This window comes from Mytilus edulis, chromosome 10 (genome assembly GCF_963676685.1).
Source record: "Mytilus edulis chromosome 10, xbMytEdul2.2, whole genome shotgun sequence".
Taxonomy (NCBI): domain Eukaryota; kingdom Metazoa; phylum Mollusca; class Bivalvia; order Mytilida; family Mytilidae; genus Mytilus; species Mytilus edulis.
Window position 1 is genome coordinate 73,545,189 of NC_092353.1, and position 17,411 is coordinate 73,562,599.

At 32.0% G+C, this 17,411-nt stretch overlaps 2 protein-coding genes across 2 annotated transcripts in view; both read left to right on the forward strand.

The window, feature by feature from the left end:
• Positions 1-1,763, forward strand: part of LOC139491851 (IgGFc-binding protein-like) — a 64,167-nt gene extending 62,404 nt beyond the window's left edge. Inside the window, exon 10 of the mRNA XM_071279753.1 lies at positions 465-1,763. Within this exon, the coding sequence (XP_071135854.1) occupies positions 465-1,690 (1,226 nt within the window). The 3' untranslated portion in view covers positions 1,691-1,763. The remainder of the gene's footprint in view (positions 1-464) is intronic.
• Positions 1,764-8,301: 6,538 nt separating this feature from the next.
• On the forward strand, positions 8,302-9,169 carry LOC139492960 (IgGFc-binding protein-like). The gene has a single exon (XM_071281107.1). It carries the CDS (start codon positions 8,303-8,305, stop codon positions 9,167-9,169), a length of 867 nt encoding a protein of 288 aa, XP_071137208.1. The 5' UTR covers position 8,302.
• The last annotated feature ends 8,242 nt before the right edge of the window (positions 9,170-17,411 follow it).

A 17,411-nucleotide genomic window follows, 5' to 3' on the forward strand; every position in this document is an offset into this window, starting at 1 on the left:
TGCACTAAACAACACATCAAAATAAGGTAATATGTTTATCCAGGCACGATTTATATGTGCCTGTTCGGGTTGCAGTTTCCGATAATATTTGTATCTAATGTGCTTTTGTAATATTCACGGTGATAGCTATCAAATTGAGAATGGAAATGAGGACTGTAAAAGGGATACAACAACTCGACCATAGAGCAGACAACAGCCTATATGTAGTATTATCCAATAAATGTCATATGAGTTTTACTCATTGTCACCAGTTCTTGTTCAAATCCTTTTCGTTGTTGAATGGTAGACAATGTACTTCAAACCCCAGTTATTGGAAGTATATTTGATTTATTTTATTATTAAATTCAAAATATACTTTTAAGACTCGAGTATGAATTATGAGTAACCAAAATGCTTAGTTTTCTCTGGAAGCTTTTTTTGCAAATATTTGTTACATAGTGTATTAACTTATATATTTTATACAGGTGGAAAAGACACAAGTTTCATGGTAATTTTTCAAGAAGGAAATTCTTGTTGTCGGGCAACGCAGAAAATTTTGGTAGCATCAGAAAATACAACACGTCTTTCAGTTCGTTATTTCAACGAGAACAAAATTCATACTATCACTATGCACAAAAGTAATACAGAATATAATCTGAGTAAAAGTGTTCTACCGTCTGATGGAATACATATGGCTGGCGTAGAACTTCACTCAGATGAAGGAATAAATGTTTACGGATTTGTCTTCGGAACCGAAGTCTCAGAGGGATATTCATCAATGCCTACGAGATTTGGTACTAAATACATTATACCATCTCTACCTGTATTTAATAGGTATAAAAATATGCTAGCACTTACACCAGTTTATCATAATACAGTTGTCAGTATATATTTGAACTTGAAAAGTGGTTCTATAACATATGACAACAAGCAGTATAGTAACAACGATACGATAAGAATAATGGTAAACAAGTATGACACATTTCAGTTATCAACTACATCAGACCTATCAGGAACATTGGTAACATCATCTAAACCAGTAATTGTTGTTAGCGGTAATCAGTGTAATATTGCAGTACCAGACAATATTCGAGCGGGTAGTTGTAATCCATTTATAGAATCAGTATTACCTACTGATCAACTAGATAATATGTTTATAACTCCGTATATATCGACACGTTTGAACAACACTGTACGTATACAGGTAATAAACAGTACGAATTTAACCATTAATATTGGTAACAAGACAATATCAAAAACCATTAACGCAAGAGATTTCTTCGATTTTTATTACAACACGATCTCTTTTATTTCATCATCTGATGACATACTTGTCATGTCATATCCACACGGGTTAAGTGGATATAAAGGAGATCCATTTATGATGACGATTCCCGCTGTAAATCAATACCTTTATAAATATGATTTCGTAGTTCCAATTGGGTTGGACAGCTTCATCAGCATAACGGTACAGAGCGATGCTATTAATGGGTTTTTGCTTGATGGAAATCCTTCAAATAATCGAAGTAATGTTTTCAGTATTTCAGAAGGCTTATATAATTTCAGTACTTTCAGTATGCCAATAAAAACAGGTTTTCATCATATTGAACATAGACAAAACATTAGATTCGGTTTATGGGTTTACGGTAACGGATTGAATGATGGATACGGTTACCCAGCTGGAATGGCTTATAAAACACAAACTAACTAATAATCATATGTTACTTAAATCCAAAAGTGTGTTGTTGAGTTATAATTAAACAATAAAGAATGATTACATTATTTATTTACTTTTGTATTGTCACTATTTGATTTGTTTTGTTAATGATTTAACACCTCATCTTTTTTCTCAATTATCAAATTTTCAGCACAAAAATGTATCTTGAAAATAAACAACGGACCCATAGTGATAATTTGATAAAGTCAGTTTTGCGTCATGTTATAATTTCTCTTATGTTTATATCTTTTTTTTTTAACAAAATCCGCAACAGTTTAAAGAATAAAAACGGATTTTTCTATTTATTTTAGTTGACAATATTAGCTGTTCGGCTTTTTCATGATGAAGAAGGAAGTCAATGTACTTAAGTAGTTTTTGAGTATCATTTTTAAAAGTTTTATTACTAATCAAGTCATCCTTTTTGCAAAAAAGTTTTACCAGAAATATGAACATCCCATATCCATTTTTCTTTTTAAATTTCTTAGATATGTAGTGTGTCATTTATAAAAAAGAAGATTAAAAAATATAATTTATTTACTTGAAACAGCTAACTATCACAGAATTACAAAATTGACATAACTGTCGTTTTATTCATTAACCTATAGTTTTTTTAATTTAAATTTATTCAAATCGGTCTACTTCATTTTTATTGAAAGAATGAATACAAGTTTAATTGTGGAACTGTGTTTCTTTCATGATAATAGCCCCAAAATACGTAAAAATTGATGAAAAAGTGGAAAATCATCAATATTGTGTGCTTTCAAAAGGTTGTAGAAAAAAAAATAAAGGGTGTACACCACCATATGATTTTTCTTAACAAATTATTTCTTTCAAGTTTTGTAAACCCAACAATCAGGTTAAGAAAAAAGTTCAATCCTAGAAAATGTTGGCTCCTCAGAGGTGTACATCCTTACGATTCTTCGATTACGAAATTCGTAATTAAGATGTCAAATGTATCTATTATCTATTAAACCTGATGTAAAGTAATTTAAAATATAGTGTCTGATTGGTTGGCTGATCTATTTCTTTTTCGAAAATTTAATTAAACCCTCAAATAAATATTTTCAAATATTCTGTTTAGTACCGGCCTAGAATACAGTTTAAAAGACATTGATACGATTCACTCATTTACAGATTTTAAATCAACTATTGTTTACAGGTTTCTATTGTCCATCTATTGTTCTTTTAAATCAATACTGCGCACAACATCGATTAAATGAGGGGAGCTAAACAAACGTATTCCCAACTTAATTAATTTTTGCACCTTTTGCATGAATGAAAAAAAAAATGAATAGCAAAATCCAGAAAAAAATGACAGTTTTCTTAACCATGGTCCTTGGAATTCAATTATATAGGTCCAGCCATGCCTTACAACTTTCGCAGGTGCACAGGTGTGTATGTACTCAGAGTAAAATTTATGGTGTAAATACGGCTATTTTATGCACACGGTTATGATGAATAGTTAATCTAAAAAAAGTGTTAAAAAATAAAGTTCCAGTTGATAATAGTAGTACTCTGATAACCTTGAAACAAAACTCAATCATGTCTGATTTCATGACATCTCGGACCGTATATAAAAAGAACTAAATTGGACCATCTCAGGATATATCTCTGAATGTTTAATTGACAACTAACTCCGACCGTCCTTGAATGTGCAATTGTTGGTCGATTTGAAGATATAAACTGAAGACAACTTTATAGACCGTTCATTGACACAACTTTGGCCGTTAATAAAAACAACGCTATCCGTTCGGTCTTCTATATTTAGAAACATCTGATTGCACCAGCATTTAATATATACAAGCCTATTTATACTCAAACAAGAACAAAATATAATCAACATTACATACAGCTATGAACGTCAACATCTGAATTACAGGCACTTGAGAATATGGCGGTGTTAAACATTTGTCAAATAACATAACATTATAATGAAATGTATCAGTTGTTTTACATCTGTAAAAACTATGAAAAAAATCGTTAACAAGGCGCCACTAATTTAAACATAGCAGAAAGTAAAATCACAAAAATACTAAACTCAGAGGAAAATCAATTAGGAAAGTCCATAATCACATGGCAAAATCAAATAACAAAACGCATAAAAAACGAATGGACAAGAACTGTCATATTCCTGACTTGGTACAGGCATTTTAAAATGTAGAAAATGGTGGAATAAACCTGGTTCTATAGCGCTAACCCTCTCACTTTAATAACAGTCTCATCAAATTCCGTTATATTTACATGATGCGTTTAATAAACAGTCACAATAAATAAAATAGTCAAAATACGGGTACATCAGTCATCATCGTATAACAATTTTAAAAGGGGACAATTTAACCGAACACAAAAACATCTTCTATCTACAGGTACGAACACATTAATTGATTTGAGTGTCTGACGTCAGAAAATTGTATACGTCACATAAATTTGTCGTTCAATGTGCATACAAACAGTTTTAAAATTTACATAGGCAATGTAAGCATACAGGGTTAAAAAATCAAAAGTATGTAAGAATAAATTACAGAAATAGACCGATATTGAAACTAGTCCAAAAGTTATAGGTAGAATTTATGAGAATCCAAAAATAGTTAATACCACTACGCGATTGAATGATTTTGACGTTTGTGGTTCAACGTATATAGTAATTCATAATAGAAATATATCATAATGACATATAATAGACCAATATAATACTGACGGGATCTTTTAAATTACAGAGTCACGTAATAAGAAGAAAGGAAATACAAAAAGTCGCATATACAAAACAAACCACAAAAAATGAAAGCCGATACAAACACATTGACGAGATGTATAAGTACCGAGCAACGTCAAACTGATATCACATAAAACCATTCAACAGTAAGAGTAATATTAATACTAGAACAGAGACAAATGAAAGAACAATAAAACATGTTGTTAAGATGATAAACAACATCAGTACGCAGAATATATACATCAAGACCATTGTGTATTATTTGAGAAGTTGATACGGAATATTTATCAACAAGGTCTTGATACCTTCCGATGAACTTTTTTTAGAAAACGGACGAGACGAGAAAACAACTACAAAAAAGACAAATAACAAAAAGCACCGATCAAAAAAGAATAGTATATATATTCATATATAGTTCAAATAACTAGCGGCTTTTCGGCAGGTTTAGGTATCAATTCTTGCGTAATCATAATAACCGTTTAGTAAGGAGTTATGTCGTTGATGAATAGTTCGGTTCTCTGAATTGTTAGTAAGAAAAAGAAAATCCTATAGTTTACAAACACCGGTTTTATGGCCCCGCAACGCAGTTGTCGGTGTCGTATAGTTTTACCCTTGTCCGTCTTTCTGTCTTTCTGTCATTCCGTCATTCCGTGATTCCACAACAAACCATTATACGGAGTACTTTCTAAACGCCTACAGATCAAGTTTAAGCTTCGTTCCGCTCCGCTCATTTTTGCCGAAATTACGGATTTTGAACTTAAATAAAACGTTGAAAATCACAGTTATGCAGACGTTTTTGGCATGTAAGTTAATCAAGATAAGTTACAAATCAAGTTTAAGTTTCGTTCTGGTCGATTAATTTTTGCTGTAATTTCGGGCTTTGGACTTTTAAAATGTTAGTCATACGGACCTTTTTTCTAAATGCTTTCATATATTGGGTTAATTTTATTGATTTTTGGTATAAGAGCTAACCATGATGAGTTACAGATCAAGTTAAAGTGTCGTTCCGCTCCGCTAATTTTTTAGACGGGGCCATTCGTGTCGCTTTGGCACATCTAGTCTTAATTTATAGTCTTTTCGTTAATACACCGTGGTTAGGAGTTTAATTTGCTAGATTTACAAGCGGTTTGTTTAAATACAACATGATAATGAAGGCATTAGTTGTAACATTGTAGAAAAGATAATTTGGTTATCCAGGGAGTTTATATGTCGTAAACATGCTGAAGTTATCATATATAAATTAGTAGGTTTACAATTGGATTTTTTCTATCATTGAGATGAAAGAAAACAAATCTTAAAAGCTGAGTAAAGGTAGCAGTCATACAGAAAACAAATTTGAATTTATAGAATTTATAGAAGGAGAGCTACACGTAAAATCTTGTGGCGATGCAAACCCCTAGTGTTCAAAAGCTCAATATGGTACGGGTGGCATAACCTGTTTGGTTCTTCACTGCCGAATTTAGTTTTCTCAAGCAAAATAGTCTTGATGAGGTTATGAGTCTGATATTTGCCATCTTTAAAATGTCATAACAGTATTTAGGGATATAAGTTGGAGTCCCAAATTTCATGTGAATTTCAAGTAAGGTAGGTTCAAAGTATGTTATTTACATTTTAAACACTTATGTGTGATTCATTTTTAGCCAAAAAAATAATATATGCATTATGCAGAGCTAATAAAGAAATTAACATCCTTGAAATTTTTGAAAAGGTTCGAAACTCGTGTTCTCATGTTACGTTGTAGTCGTTTGATAAGTTCTGATTGCATCACATAATAGAGTTTATCCTTTCAGATTGAGTGCCCAGCTCAGGGTTATTTGGCTTGACCTTAAAAAGCATTTTCAGCATATACATGGACGTAATCCATTTAGTTTGCCTTTTAGTTGATGGGCTAGGGAAAATGAAATTTCCGCTGGTTAATTTTAGAAATTATTCTTGTTGATCATTATGTACGATAAATAAGTCCCAAAACAGAATATAACTAGAAAGACTATATAAAAGAGGGATGAAAGATACCCGAGGGACACCATTGCTACAAAAGAAAAAAAACGAACAGACAAACAAACAAACATTAGTAAACAAAAAGACAGCGAAGAAAAAATAAGACTGAGCAACACGAACCCCAACAACAATGAGGGGTGATCTCAGGATAAAAATCGGAACAATGAACAACAACATTTGGGAAAATAGAAAACGACGTTCTGTATGGTAAAGGTTTAGGTTGTTATGGGTTCGTGATGTTTATTCTTTAGTGTTCTATGTTGTGTCATGTGTACTATTGTTTGTCTGTTTGTCCTTTTTATTTTTAGCCATGGCGTTGTCAGTTTATTTTTGATTTATGAGTTTGACTGTCCCTCTGGTATCTTTCGTCCCTCTTATACCCTCTTGAAGTTTAGAACTAGGATTCAATTAGTTTAATGACGGTTCACGAAACGACATGAAATTTTTGTTAATTTAAAAGGTCATGTATTTGTTCTGTACAAATTGTTTACAAATAAAAGTAACAGTAGTATACAGATGTTCAAAACTCAAAAATCGATAGAAACAAAAAAATCCGGGTCAAAAACCAGAACCTAGGGAAACGCATTAAATATAAGAGGAAAATGACGACACAACATTAAAATGTAACACACACTGAAACGAACCAAGCTTTAATAAAATTCCGGGTAGAATACCAAATATAACATCGAAACTGGATATAATGAATTTGGGATAGAAAAGTACCATGACACGTCTTATAATATGTGAATACACACTCAAATATCAGAGGAAACACACGACACAAAGGAAACACAACGTTAAAATGTAACACACACAGAAACGAACTATAACGTAACACTTGCCATATGCCTGACGTGGTACAGGACATTTTTTAAAAGAAAACATTGCATTGGTGAGTTGAATCTGGGTTTGTAGCATGTCAAACCTCCCGCTTTAATGTCCATGTTATATATAACATTTAAATGACAACACAACATTACAGGACTACAATACAAATAAATAGGAGAACATATTTGACAAAGAAACACACGAATAAGAGCTAACAAAAGGCACCAAGTTTAAATTTTAATACGTTTTATGTATGCCGTCATACTTTGAACGACACAATTATTTTTATGTCTACCTGTGCGAATTTCAAACGCGCAGTTTTACACCAGTACTGAAAACCTTCTATCCTTTACGGGTAGAGTTTACATACATAAATTAAGTCGTATAAGAAAAGCAAAATGAGAATGTTAAATTTGATGTATGCCTTTTTGTGTTTCTTCGTTACATTTGTTGTTTTTATAGTGATATTAAGATGATAACACAATATTGACTGCTGTACCCCTATTTTTGACATTTGTCATCTTTGAGTTTGTTTGTTTTGTTCATGCATCGTTGACGATGTAATGGAATTTGATGCGACTGTCAACAAGTGAGAGGTTTAGCTAGCTATAAAACCAGGTTCAATCCACTATTTTCTACATGAGAAAATGCCTGTACCAAGTCAGGAATATGACAGTTGTTATCCATTCGTTTGATGTGTTTGGACTTTTGATTTTGCCTTTTCAATTTGGATTTTCCTTTTTGAATTTTCCTCGGAGTTCAGTATTGTTGTGTTTTTACTTTTTAAAGATCGAAATGGTCGAGAATTTGAGAAAATACAACACATCTTTTAATGCGTTATTTTAACGAGAACAAACACCAGACTTTCACTATGGACAAAAGTAACACAGAATATAATCTTAATAAAAGTGTTTTACCGTCTGATTGGATACATATGGCTGGCGTAGAACTTCACTCAGATGAAGGAATAAATGTTTACGGATTTATCTTCGAAACCTTTGTCTCAGGGGGATATTCATCAATGCTTACGAGATTTGCCTCTACCTGCATTTACTTCTTTTAAAAATATGATAGCACTTACACCATGTTATCAAAATACAGTTGTCAGTATAAATTTGAAATTGAAAAGTGGTTCAATGACATATGATAACAAGCAGTATAGTGACAACGATACGATTAGACTAATAGTAAACAAGTATAACACACTTCAGTTATCACATACCTCTGACTTATCAGGAACCATGGTAACATCATCAAAACCAATCATTGTTGTCAGTGGTAACCAGTGTAATACTGCAGTACCAGCCAATATTCGTCTTGGTGACTGTAATCCATTTATAGAATCAGTATTACCAACCAACCAACTAGATAATATTTTCATAACTCCGTATATATCGACACGTTTGAACAACACTGTATGTATACAGGTAATAAACAGTACGAATTTAACAATTAAAACTGGAAACAAGACAATATCAAAAACCATTAAGGCAAGAGATTTCTTTGATTTTTATTACAGCACGATCTCTTTTATTTCATCATCTGAAGACATACTTGTCACGTCATATCCACACGGGTTAGGTGAAAGCAAAGGGGATCCTTTGATGATGACGATTCCGGGTGTAAATCAATACCTTTATAAATATGACTTCGTAGTACCAACAGGGTTTGACAGCTATATAAGCATAACGGTGCAGAGCGATGCTACTGATGGGCTTTTCCTGGATGGAAATTCTTCAAAAAGTCAAAGTAGTGTTTTTAGCATTTCTAAAGGAATGAAAAACTTTAGCACTTTCAGTCTGCCTCTATCGGCAGGGCTTCATCGCATTGAACATAAAAAGAAAGTTCGGTTTGGTTTATGGATTTTCGGCAATGAAGATCCTCGGGATGGTTACGGTTACCCCGCTAGAATGGCTTATAAAGCTTACAATTAAGTAAACTGATATTTTGCATAAACGAAACTGTGTTGTTGAGGTATAGTTAAACATTACAGAATGATTACCTTATTTCTCTACCTTTTTATTGTCACTATTTGATTTGTTTTGTTAATGATTTAACACCTCGGAGTCCTCTTTTTTCTGAATTATCAAATTTTCAGCACAGAACTGTATCTTAAAAATACACAACAGACCCATTGTGCACTATCATCAACAATTATGTTATTCATTACAGCGCCATTATTTATATCAAAATCAGTTTAACTTTTTTTTAATTATTGTATTTTTGCAAAATACGTTTTAATAAGATTCATTAAACAAAAAACGGAATGTCATATCCATTAACTTCCCATCTCCAAAATTTGTTTAGGATTTTTTTTATAACTCAGACCATTGCCAAGCTTCAAGCAAGTGAACATGAAAAAGAAAAACCTAACAATTTGGCTTATTTAATGTATAAACGTAAATGAAGCAAAGAACAACTATAAACTACACACCAATCTGAAATAATGATAAAACCAAATGTTTATGTTTGTGCATAGTACTTAATGGTCGATTAAATGTTAACCGACAAAAAACGAAAGAAGCAGAAGCAAAATCCTCTGAAACTAAGTTTAATAGAATCTATCAAGAAACACTTGAGTATTTTTATTTGGTAACAGCATAGGTTCTTAGTTTTGTGAACCAACCAAGCTTATTTTATCGTCGAAGTCCCGTCTCAAGATCAAGGAATTTAGGCTCCTTGGATGAATCTTTATGGAATTTGAACTTTCTTGCGCAATATTTTGGTGCTACGGTCTTAATAAATTAGTAACAGAAATGTACACCTGTAGATCACTTGAAAGACTGTTTGTGCTGATCTAGAACATGCCATATTGCTCAGGAAGAGACTTTCATTTGCTTAAGACAAATAGGACTATCAAAAGTTTGAATTATTGTAAGTCGACATGTTATAAAGATATAACCTGTCTATCGGTGAAGATTGTTCGGGAATAGCAAGAGCTTGGAGATATTGAGAAGACAGAGACATATGTCTATGGTTAACATTTCTATGAATTATGATGAAGTGTTAAGGGAAAGAAGAATACGCTTATGTGTCGTATAGCGTTTAGTTTCGTGCAAAAGTTTACCATGTCATTAAGATTCATCGAAAAAAACGAAAAATTCTGATAACGTTGTTTTATTACTTATAGCGTGAATGGAGTCTTTAATATCTTTAAAGAAATATAATCTGAATCTATTTTTAAACATCAATAATTTTTAACAATACGTTAACACTCGAACTTGAACTAGGGTAGCCGGATTTTTTGTTAGCAGTGAGTGTTTTCAATGGTTATGATTTTTTTCAACACATACAATACGAGTAAAGATGAAAACTTACTGTAGCCTTATTAGAGATCAGTATTGATATTTTACTTATTTTTTCGGTAAGATGAAAGCTGATACTTCTTTAAGATCTACCATAATTCGCTGTTTTGTGTATTTTTTGTCTTTAGTTTTCAGAGTTTGTAAATATGTTTTACCCTATACTTTATTTTGAACATTATTCTGTATATAATATATAGAAACTTTAAATGTTATCTTCGAAACCAGAGTAAACAATCGAAATTTATAACTTGGCCATTTTATTTTAAGAATGTTTAGTGAAACAGTCCTTGGAATACGTTTACAAATCCTTACTTATAAAAATGACTTTACTATCGTATCTCATATCTTTCATCTGCACTTATCTGCTCGTTTAAGTTAGTCCAAGAATGGAGGGACGAAAGATACCAAAGGGACAGTCAAACTCATAAATCGAAAATAAAACTGACAAGGCCATGGCTAAAAAAGAAGAAGACAAACAGACAAACAGTAGTACACATGACACAACATAGAACACTAAAGAATAAACAACACGAACCCCACTAAAAACTATGGGGTGATCTCATGTGCTCTGGAAGGGTAAGCATATCCTGCTCCACGTGTGGCACCCGTCGTGTTGCTTATGTGATAATAAATCCGGTAAATAGTCTAATTCGGTAGGTCACATTCATGGCTTGATAAATATTTTGATATGAGCGTCACTGATGAGTCTTATGTAGACGAAACGCGCGTCTGGCGTACTAAATTATAATCCTGGTACACTTGATAACTATTTACACCACTGGGTCGATGCCACTGCTCGTAAACGTTTCGTTTCAGAGGGTATCACCAGCCAAGTAGTCAGCACTTCGGTGTTGACATGAATATCAATTATGTGGTCATTTTTTATAAATTTCCCGTTTACCAAACTTTGAATTTGATATTAAAACTAAGGATTTTCTTATCCCAGGAATAGATTACCTAAGCCGTATTTGATACAATTTTTTGGAATTATGGATCCTCAATTCTCTTCAACTTCGTACTTATTTGGCTTGATAAATATTTTGATATGAGCGTCACTGATGAGTCTTATGTAGACGAAATACGCGTCTAGCGTACTAAATATCCGATATCATTTGAGAAACGGTTATTCCTTAACGGTCAACCAACTCATTATGGCGTCCGTAAAATGTACGAAGGGATGATTTCAACTTCACCATTTGGAAATCTTGGTTTGATAGCTTCCTTGTGAGCAGCAACCCTCTATCCAGAAAATCATGATAGGAAATGCAAGCACGAAAATATCGTATCAATTGGGAGACAATACCCCGTATGCAGGTGCTGCTGGAATGTTGCTACATAGAAATGGAAAGGTCACAATTTGAAAGCTGAAATCATCTCTGCTGTCGTAAAGTTTTGTTTTCAACCGACCCTCATTGTCAATTTCTAGATGTAAGTCAAGATATGAGGTGGACTTAACTGTATCTGTTGTATCCTTTATATCTAGTTCGATGGGATAGATGCGTTCCAAATAGTCATCAAATTTTGAATTATTTAGTGAAAGAACATCATCGATATAGCGAAAAGTAGAGTTAAAGGATATCGCTAACTTCTTATTTTTCTTTCTGCATGAAGTCAGTCTCATAATAACAAAGAAACTCTTTCGTTTATTAATGTTGACTTAGATCAAGTGATTTGGAATGATTCGCAATCTCTTCGAATAAAAATGGGGGAAGATTTTAATTATTTTTAATACTCTATTAAATGGGTTGCTTCCTCACAATTTTTAATTTATACTAGAGATACACATATCTTTATCCATTAATATCATAGTAAACAGAATACTATTGATAAAATATAAAGTATTCTAATTTATATTTAAACAAATTCAAAAGAAAATAAATACTGCATACAGCTATCAACGAAAACAACTGAACTACAGGCACTTGAGAACATGGCGGTGTCAAACATTTCATAAAGCATATAACATTATTATGATATGTATCAGATGTTTTACATCTATAAAAGAAAACAATAAAAAAAAAAATAATTTGAAAACAGAAAGGACTCATTTGATCGTCGTAGAAAGCAACTAACAAAAAGACAAATGACAACAAACACTGGTCTGGAATAATACTTTATATATTTATATACACTTCAAAACTTACTACATTACACAAATACATCGGATTTAATTAGACTTAGATATGAAAATGGTAGAAAGGTAAAATATTAAAAACCACATAAGAGTAACATGATTCTTCATTCAAACATTAGAATAATAAAGGTCAATTAGTGTTCATACCCTTATATAATCACATATTTATTTATCTTTGACTTGTTAAAAAAGGAACAACATTTATCAGTTGGAATGAGATGACTCTTGTTTCTTATACAACAAAGACGCAACATATTAGTTCTGGTTTCATTGTTGAAAATTATAGTCAGGCAGATCTCAAAATCGGGTACGGTTATACAGAAAATATAGATATTGCATTTTTTTTACAATAGGTGTTATCAATTTACTATGGCTGCCGCTAACGATCTTAAAATTCATTCAAATGTTTTTGATACAAAAACATATATAAGACCTTTACATTTGGACGATGATAAATAATCTCTTGAAAATGTTTAAATTCGTTTGTATAATGCCTTTTCATTATATTTTTTAGAGTCATACCAACTAACAGAATCGCGGGCATCTGAATACAAAAGCACCTAATAGAACTTAGTTTAATAATCAAATAAAGGCAACAGTAGTATACCGCTGTTCAAAACTCACAAATCCATGGACAAAAAACAAAATCGGGGTAACAAACTAAAACCGAGGAATTTTAGACTGGAATACACACTAATCAAAGCACCAGTGTGAAAATAATCAGTAAAAAGTTTAACGACTGACGACGACGGACGACAAGCGATATCAAAAGCTCACATACCCCTTCGGGTTAGAGACACTTCTGCTTGAGGTGATATACATACATGCCAAATAGAACGGAATCCCTCACCAGTTCAAATGTGTCTCATTAGACTTGATTAAAAGTAACATTCTATTAGGTGCAAGATATAGTTTATAACTTTAATATTAAGCTTGATTGCATACAGTGTTCATTGGTGGCCTTCGGCTATTGTCTGCTCTTTGGTCGGGTTGTCGTCTCTTTGGCATATTCCCCATATCCATTTACAATTTTACCATTCTCCAAATGAAGATGAATATGTTTACTATAGGGTTGCAATACAAACGTTGCCTTTACAAACGGCAATTTTGAATTTCTGATAAGCTCAATACGTAGCAACACTTGTTAGTGACATTGATATGTACATAATATACTAAGTTTAAACTCAATATCTTCATGAGGAGAAGGTTCTTGAAAATCTAAAAGAGGGACGAAAGATACCAAAGGGACAGTCAAACTCATAAATCCAAAACAAACTGACAACGCCATGGCTAAAAATGAAAAAGACAAGCAGACAAACAATAGTACACATGACACAACATAGAAAACCAAAGAATAAACAACACGAACCTCACCAAAAACTGGGGTGGTCCGGAAGGGTAAGCAGATCAACCAACTCGTGATGGCGTCCGTAAAATTTGCGAAGGGATGATTTCAACTTCACCATTTTAATAGCTTCCTTGTGTCTTCAAAGTCCATTGGCGGTCATGTGTTTTTTACAAATGGCAACAAAGTAACAATACTTATTTAGGACCTTATAGTGAACTTTATCAAGTTTGATTTGATTATGACCAGTAGTTCTCGAAATCACGGATGATAATTGATCGTGAAAGAATATCGAACAATGGTCAAGTAAAAGCTCTGGTACCGGATCGTGAAAGACATTTAATGTAAATTCTAGTTCAGATTCTGTGAAAAAATCGCCCAATTTTCAAAACGCGGAACAATTCCGAAAAAAAAATACTTGTCTGTCAAAATAGTTTAACTTCCTCCACATTACTGTGCATAAGATAAAATATTGAAAACAAATGATTATTAAAGCTATCATTTTTTTTCTTTTAACTACACAATAGTTTTATTCATCAAATATTGCTTGTTACATAAATCGTCAAGATTCCATGCTTCTCTTGACGTACTCTGTTACAAAAATCACAAAAATACTAAACTTAGAGGAAAATCAATTCTGAAAGTCAAAATAACATGGACAAATTAAAATACAAAACGCATCAAAAACGAATGGACAAGAATTGTCATATTACTGACTTGGTACAGCCATTTTCAAATGTAGAAAAGGGTTGATTAAACCTGGTTCTATAGCGCTAAACTTCTCACTTTGATGACAGTCTCATCAAAGTCCACTGACTACCCTGGGAATAATCAGCTGATTAAAATAATTGACATACATTTTGTTTACAAAACTCTATATCAACATTATAAACAGTTATTCATGGATTATGTTTCTTTAAATTGAAAGTAACATTGGACTTATTGTCTTATGTCCATTAATATTGGTATCTACTCTTTTGGTGTATTCATTTGCAAAATTTCTGTAGACGTCTATATGTTTTGTTTTCTGCTCAGATACATTGTACGACTTATATATTGAAAAACTAATAATTGTAATAAAAAAAATTATTGGATAATACTTGCTGTCTGTATTTTTGTATCCAACTATCATGTGTTGTAATTTTATTGAAAAATCTAAATTACTTTTTTTTTTAAATAAGAGCAATTGAAAACAATAATGTGCATGGTTTTCTTCTATGTTACAAAAATTACACACACCGTTATTAGTTTTTTTCCATTGTAATAAATGCTTTTTGGTTGGTACAATAAACTGTAGTATTTTCCATCTGTATATTCTTAATTTATTTTCAGTTAAGTATTTGAAAATAAAGTTATATAATGAATTCATATTTCAAGCTTCTTGTAATGTTAGAATTTTGAGCCACCTGTTTAACCCTACTGACGTTTCTTTTTTACTTTTCACTAGAGAGTCATATAACATTTTATTTGAAAAAAATGTAGTCTCAAAATAACGATCATTCCATGTGATCTTATTTCTCTGGATGTTTAGTTTACTTTGGACAGAATTTTCTTGTTTAACTATGTCAATCCAATCCTCTATCCAGAAAATCATGATAGGAAATGCAAGCACGAAAATATCGTATCAATTGGGAGACAATACCCCGTATGCAGGTGCTGCTGGAATGTTGCTACATAGAAATGGAAAGGTCACAATTTGAAAGCTGAAATCATCTCTGCTGTCGTAAAGTTTTGTTTTCAACCGACCCTCATTGTCAATTTCTAGATGTAAGTCAAGATATGAGGTGGACTTAACTGTATCTGTTGTATCCTTTATATCTAGTTCGATGGGATAGATGCGTTCCAAATAGTCATCAAATTTTGAATTATTTAGTGAAAGAACATCATCGATATAGCGAAAAGTAGAGTTAAAGGATATCGCTAACTTCTTATTTTTCTTTCTGCATGAAGTCAGTCTCATAATAACAAAGAAACTCTTTCGTTTATTAATGTTGACTTAGATCAAGTGATTTGGAATGATTCGCAATCTCTTCGAATAAAAATGGGGGAAGATTTTAATTATTTTTAATACTCTATTAAATGGGTTGCTTCCTCACAATTTTTAATTTATACTAGAGATACACATATCTTTATCCATTAATATCATAGTAAACAGAATACTATTGATAAAATATAAAGTATTCTAATTTATATTTAAACAAATTCAAAAGAAAATAAATACTGCATACAGCTATCAACGAAAACAACTGAACTACAGGCACTTGAGAACATGGCGGTGTCAAACATTTCATAAAGCATATAACATTATTATGATATGTATCAGATGTTTTACATCTATAAAAGAAAACAATAAAAAAAAAAATAATTTGAAAACAGAAAGGACTCATTTGATCGTCGTAGAAAGCAACTAACAAAAAGACAAATGACAACAAACACTGGTCTGGAATAATACTTTATATATTTATATACACTTCAAAACTTACTACATTACACAAATACATCGGATTTAATTAGACTTAGATATGAAAATGGTAGAAAGGTAAAATATTAAAAACCACATAAGAGTAACATGATTCTTCATTCAAACATTAGAATAATAAAGGTCAATTAGTGTTCATACCCTTATATAATCACATATTTATTTATCTTTGACTTGTTAAAAAAGGAACAACATTTATCAGTTGGAATGAGATGACTCTTGTTTCTTATACAACAAAGACGCAACATATTAGTTCTGGTTTCATTGTTGAAAATTATAGTCAGGCAGATCTCAAAATCGGGTACGGTTATACAGAAAATATAGATATTGCATTTTTTTAACAATAGGTGTTATCAATTTACTATGGCTGCCGCTAACGATCTTAAAATTCATTCAAATGTTTTTGATACAAAAACATATATAAGACCTTTACATTTGGACGATGATAAATAATCTCTTGAAAATGTTTAAATTCGTTTGTATAATGCCTTTTCATTATATTTTTTAGAGTCATACCAACTAACAGAATCGCGGGCATCTGAATACAAAAGCACCTAATAGAACTTAGTTTAATAATCAAATAAAGGCAACAGTAGTATACCGCTGTTCAAAACTCACAAATCCATGGACAAAAAACAAAATCGGGGTAACAAACTAAAACCGAGGAATTTTAGACTGGAATACACACTAATCAAAGCACCAGTGTGAAAATAATCAGTAAAAAGTTTAACGACTGACGACGACGGACGACAAGCGATATCAAAAGCTCACATACCCCTTCGGGTTAGAGACACTTCTGCTTGAGGTGATATACATACATGCCAAATAGAACGGAATCCCTCACCAGTTCAAATGTGTCTCATTAGACTTGATTAAAAGTAACATTCTATTAGGTGCAAGATATAGTTTATAA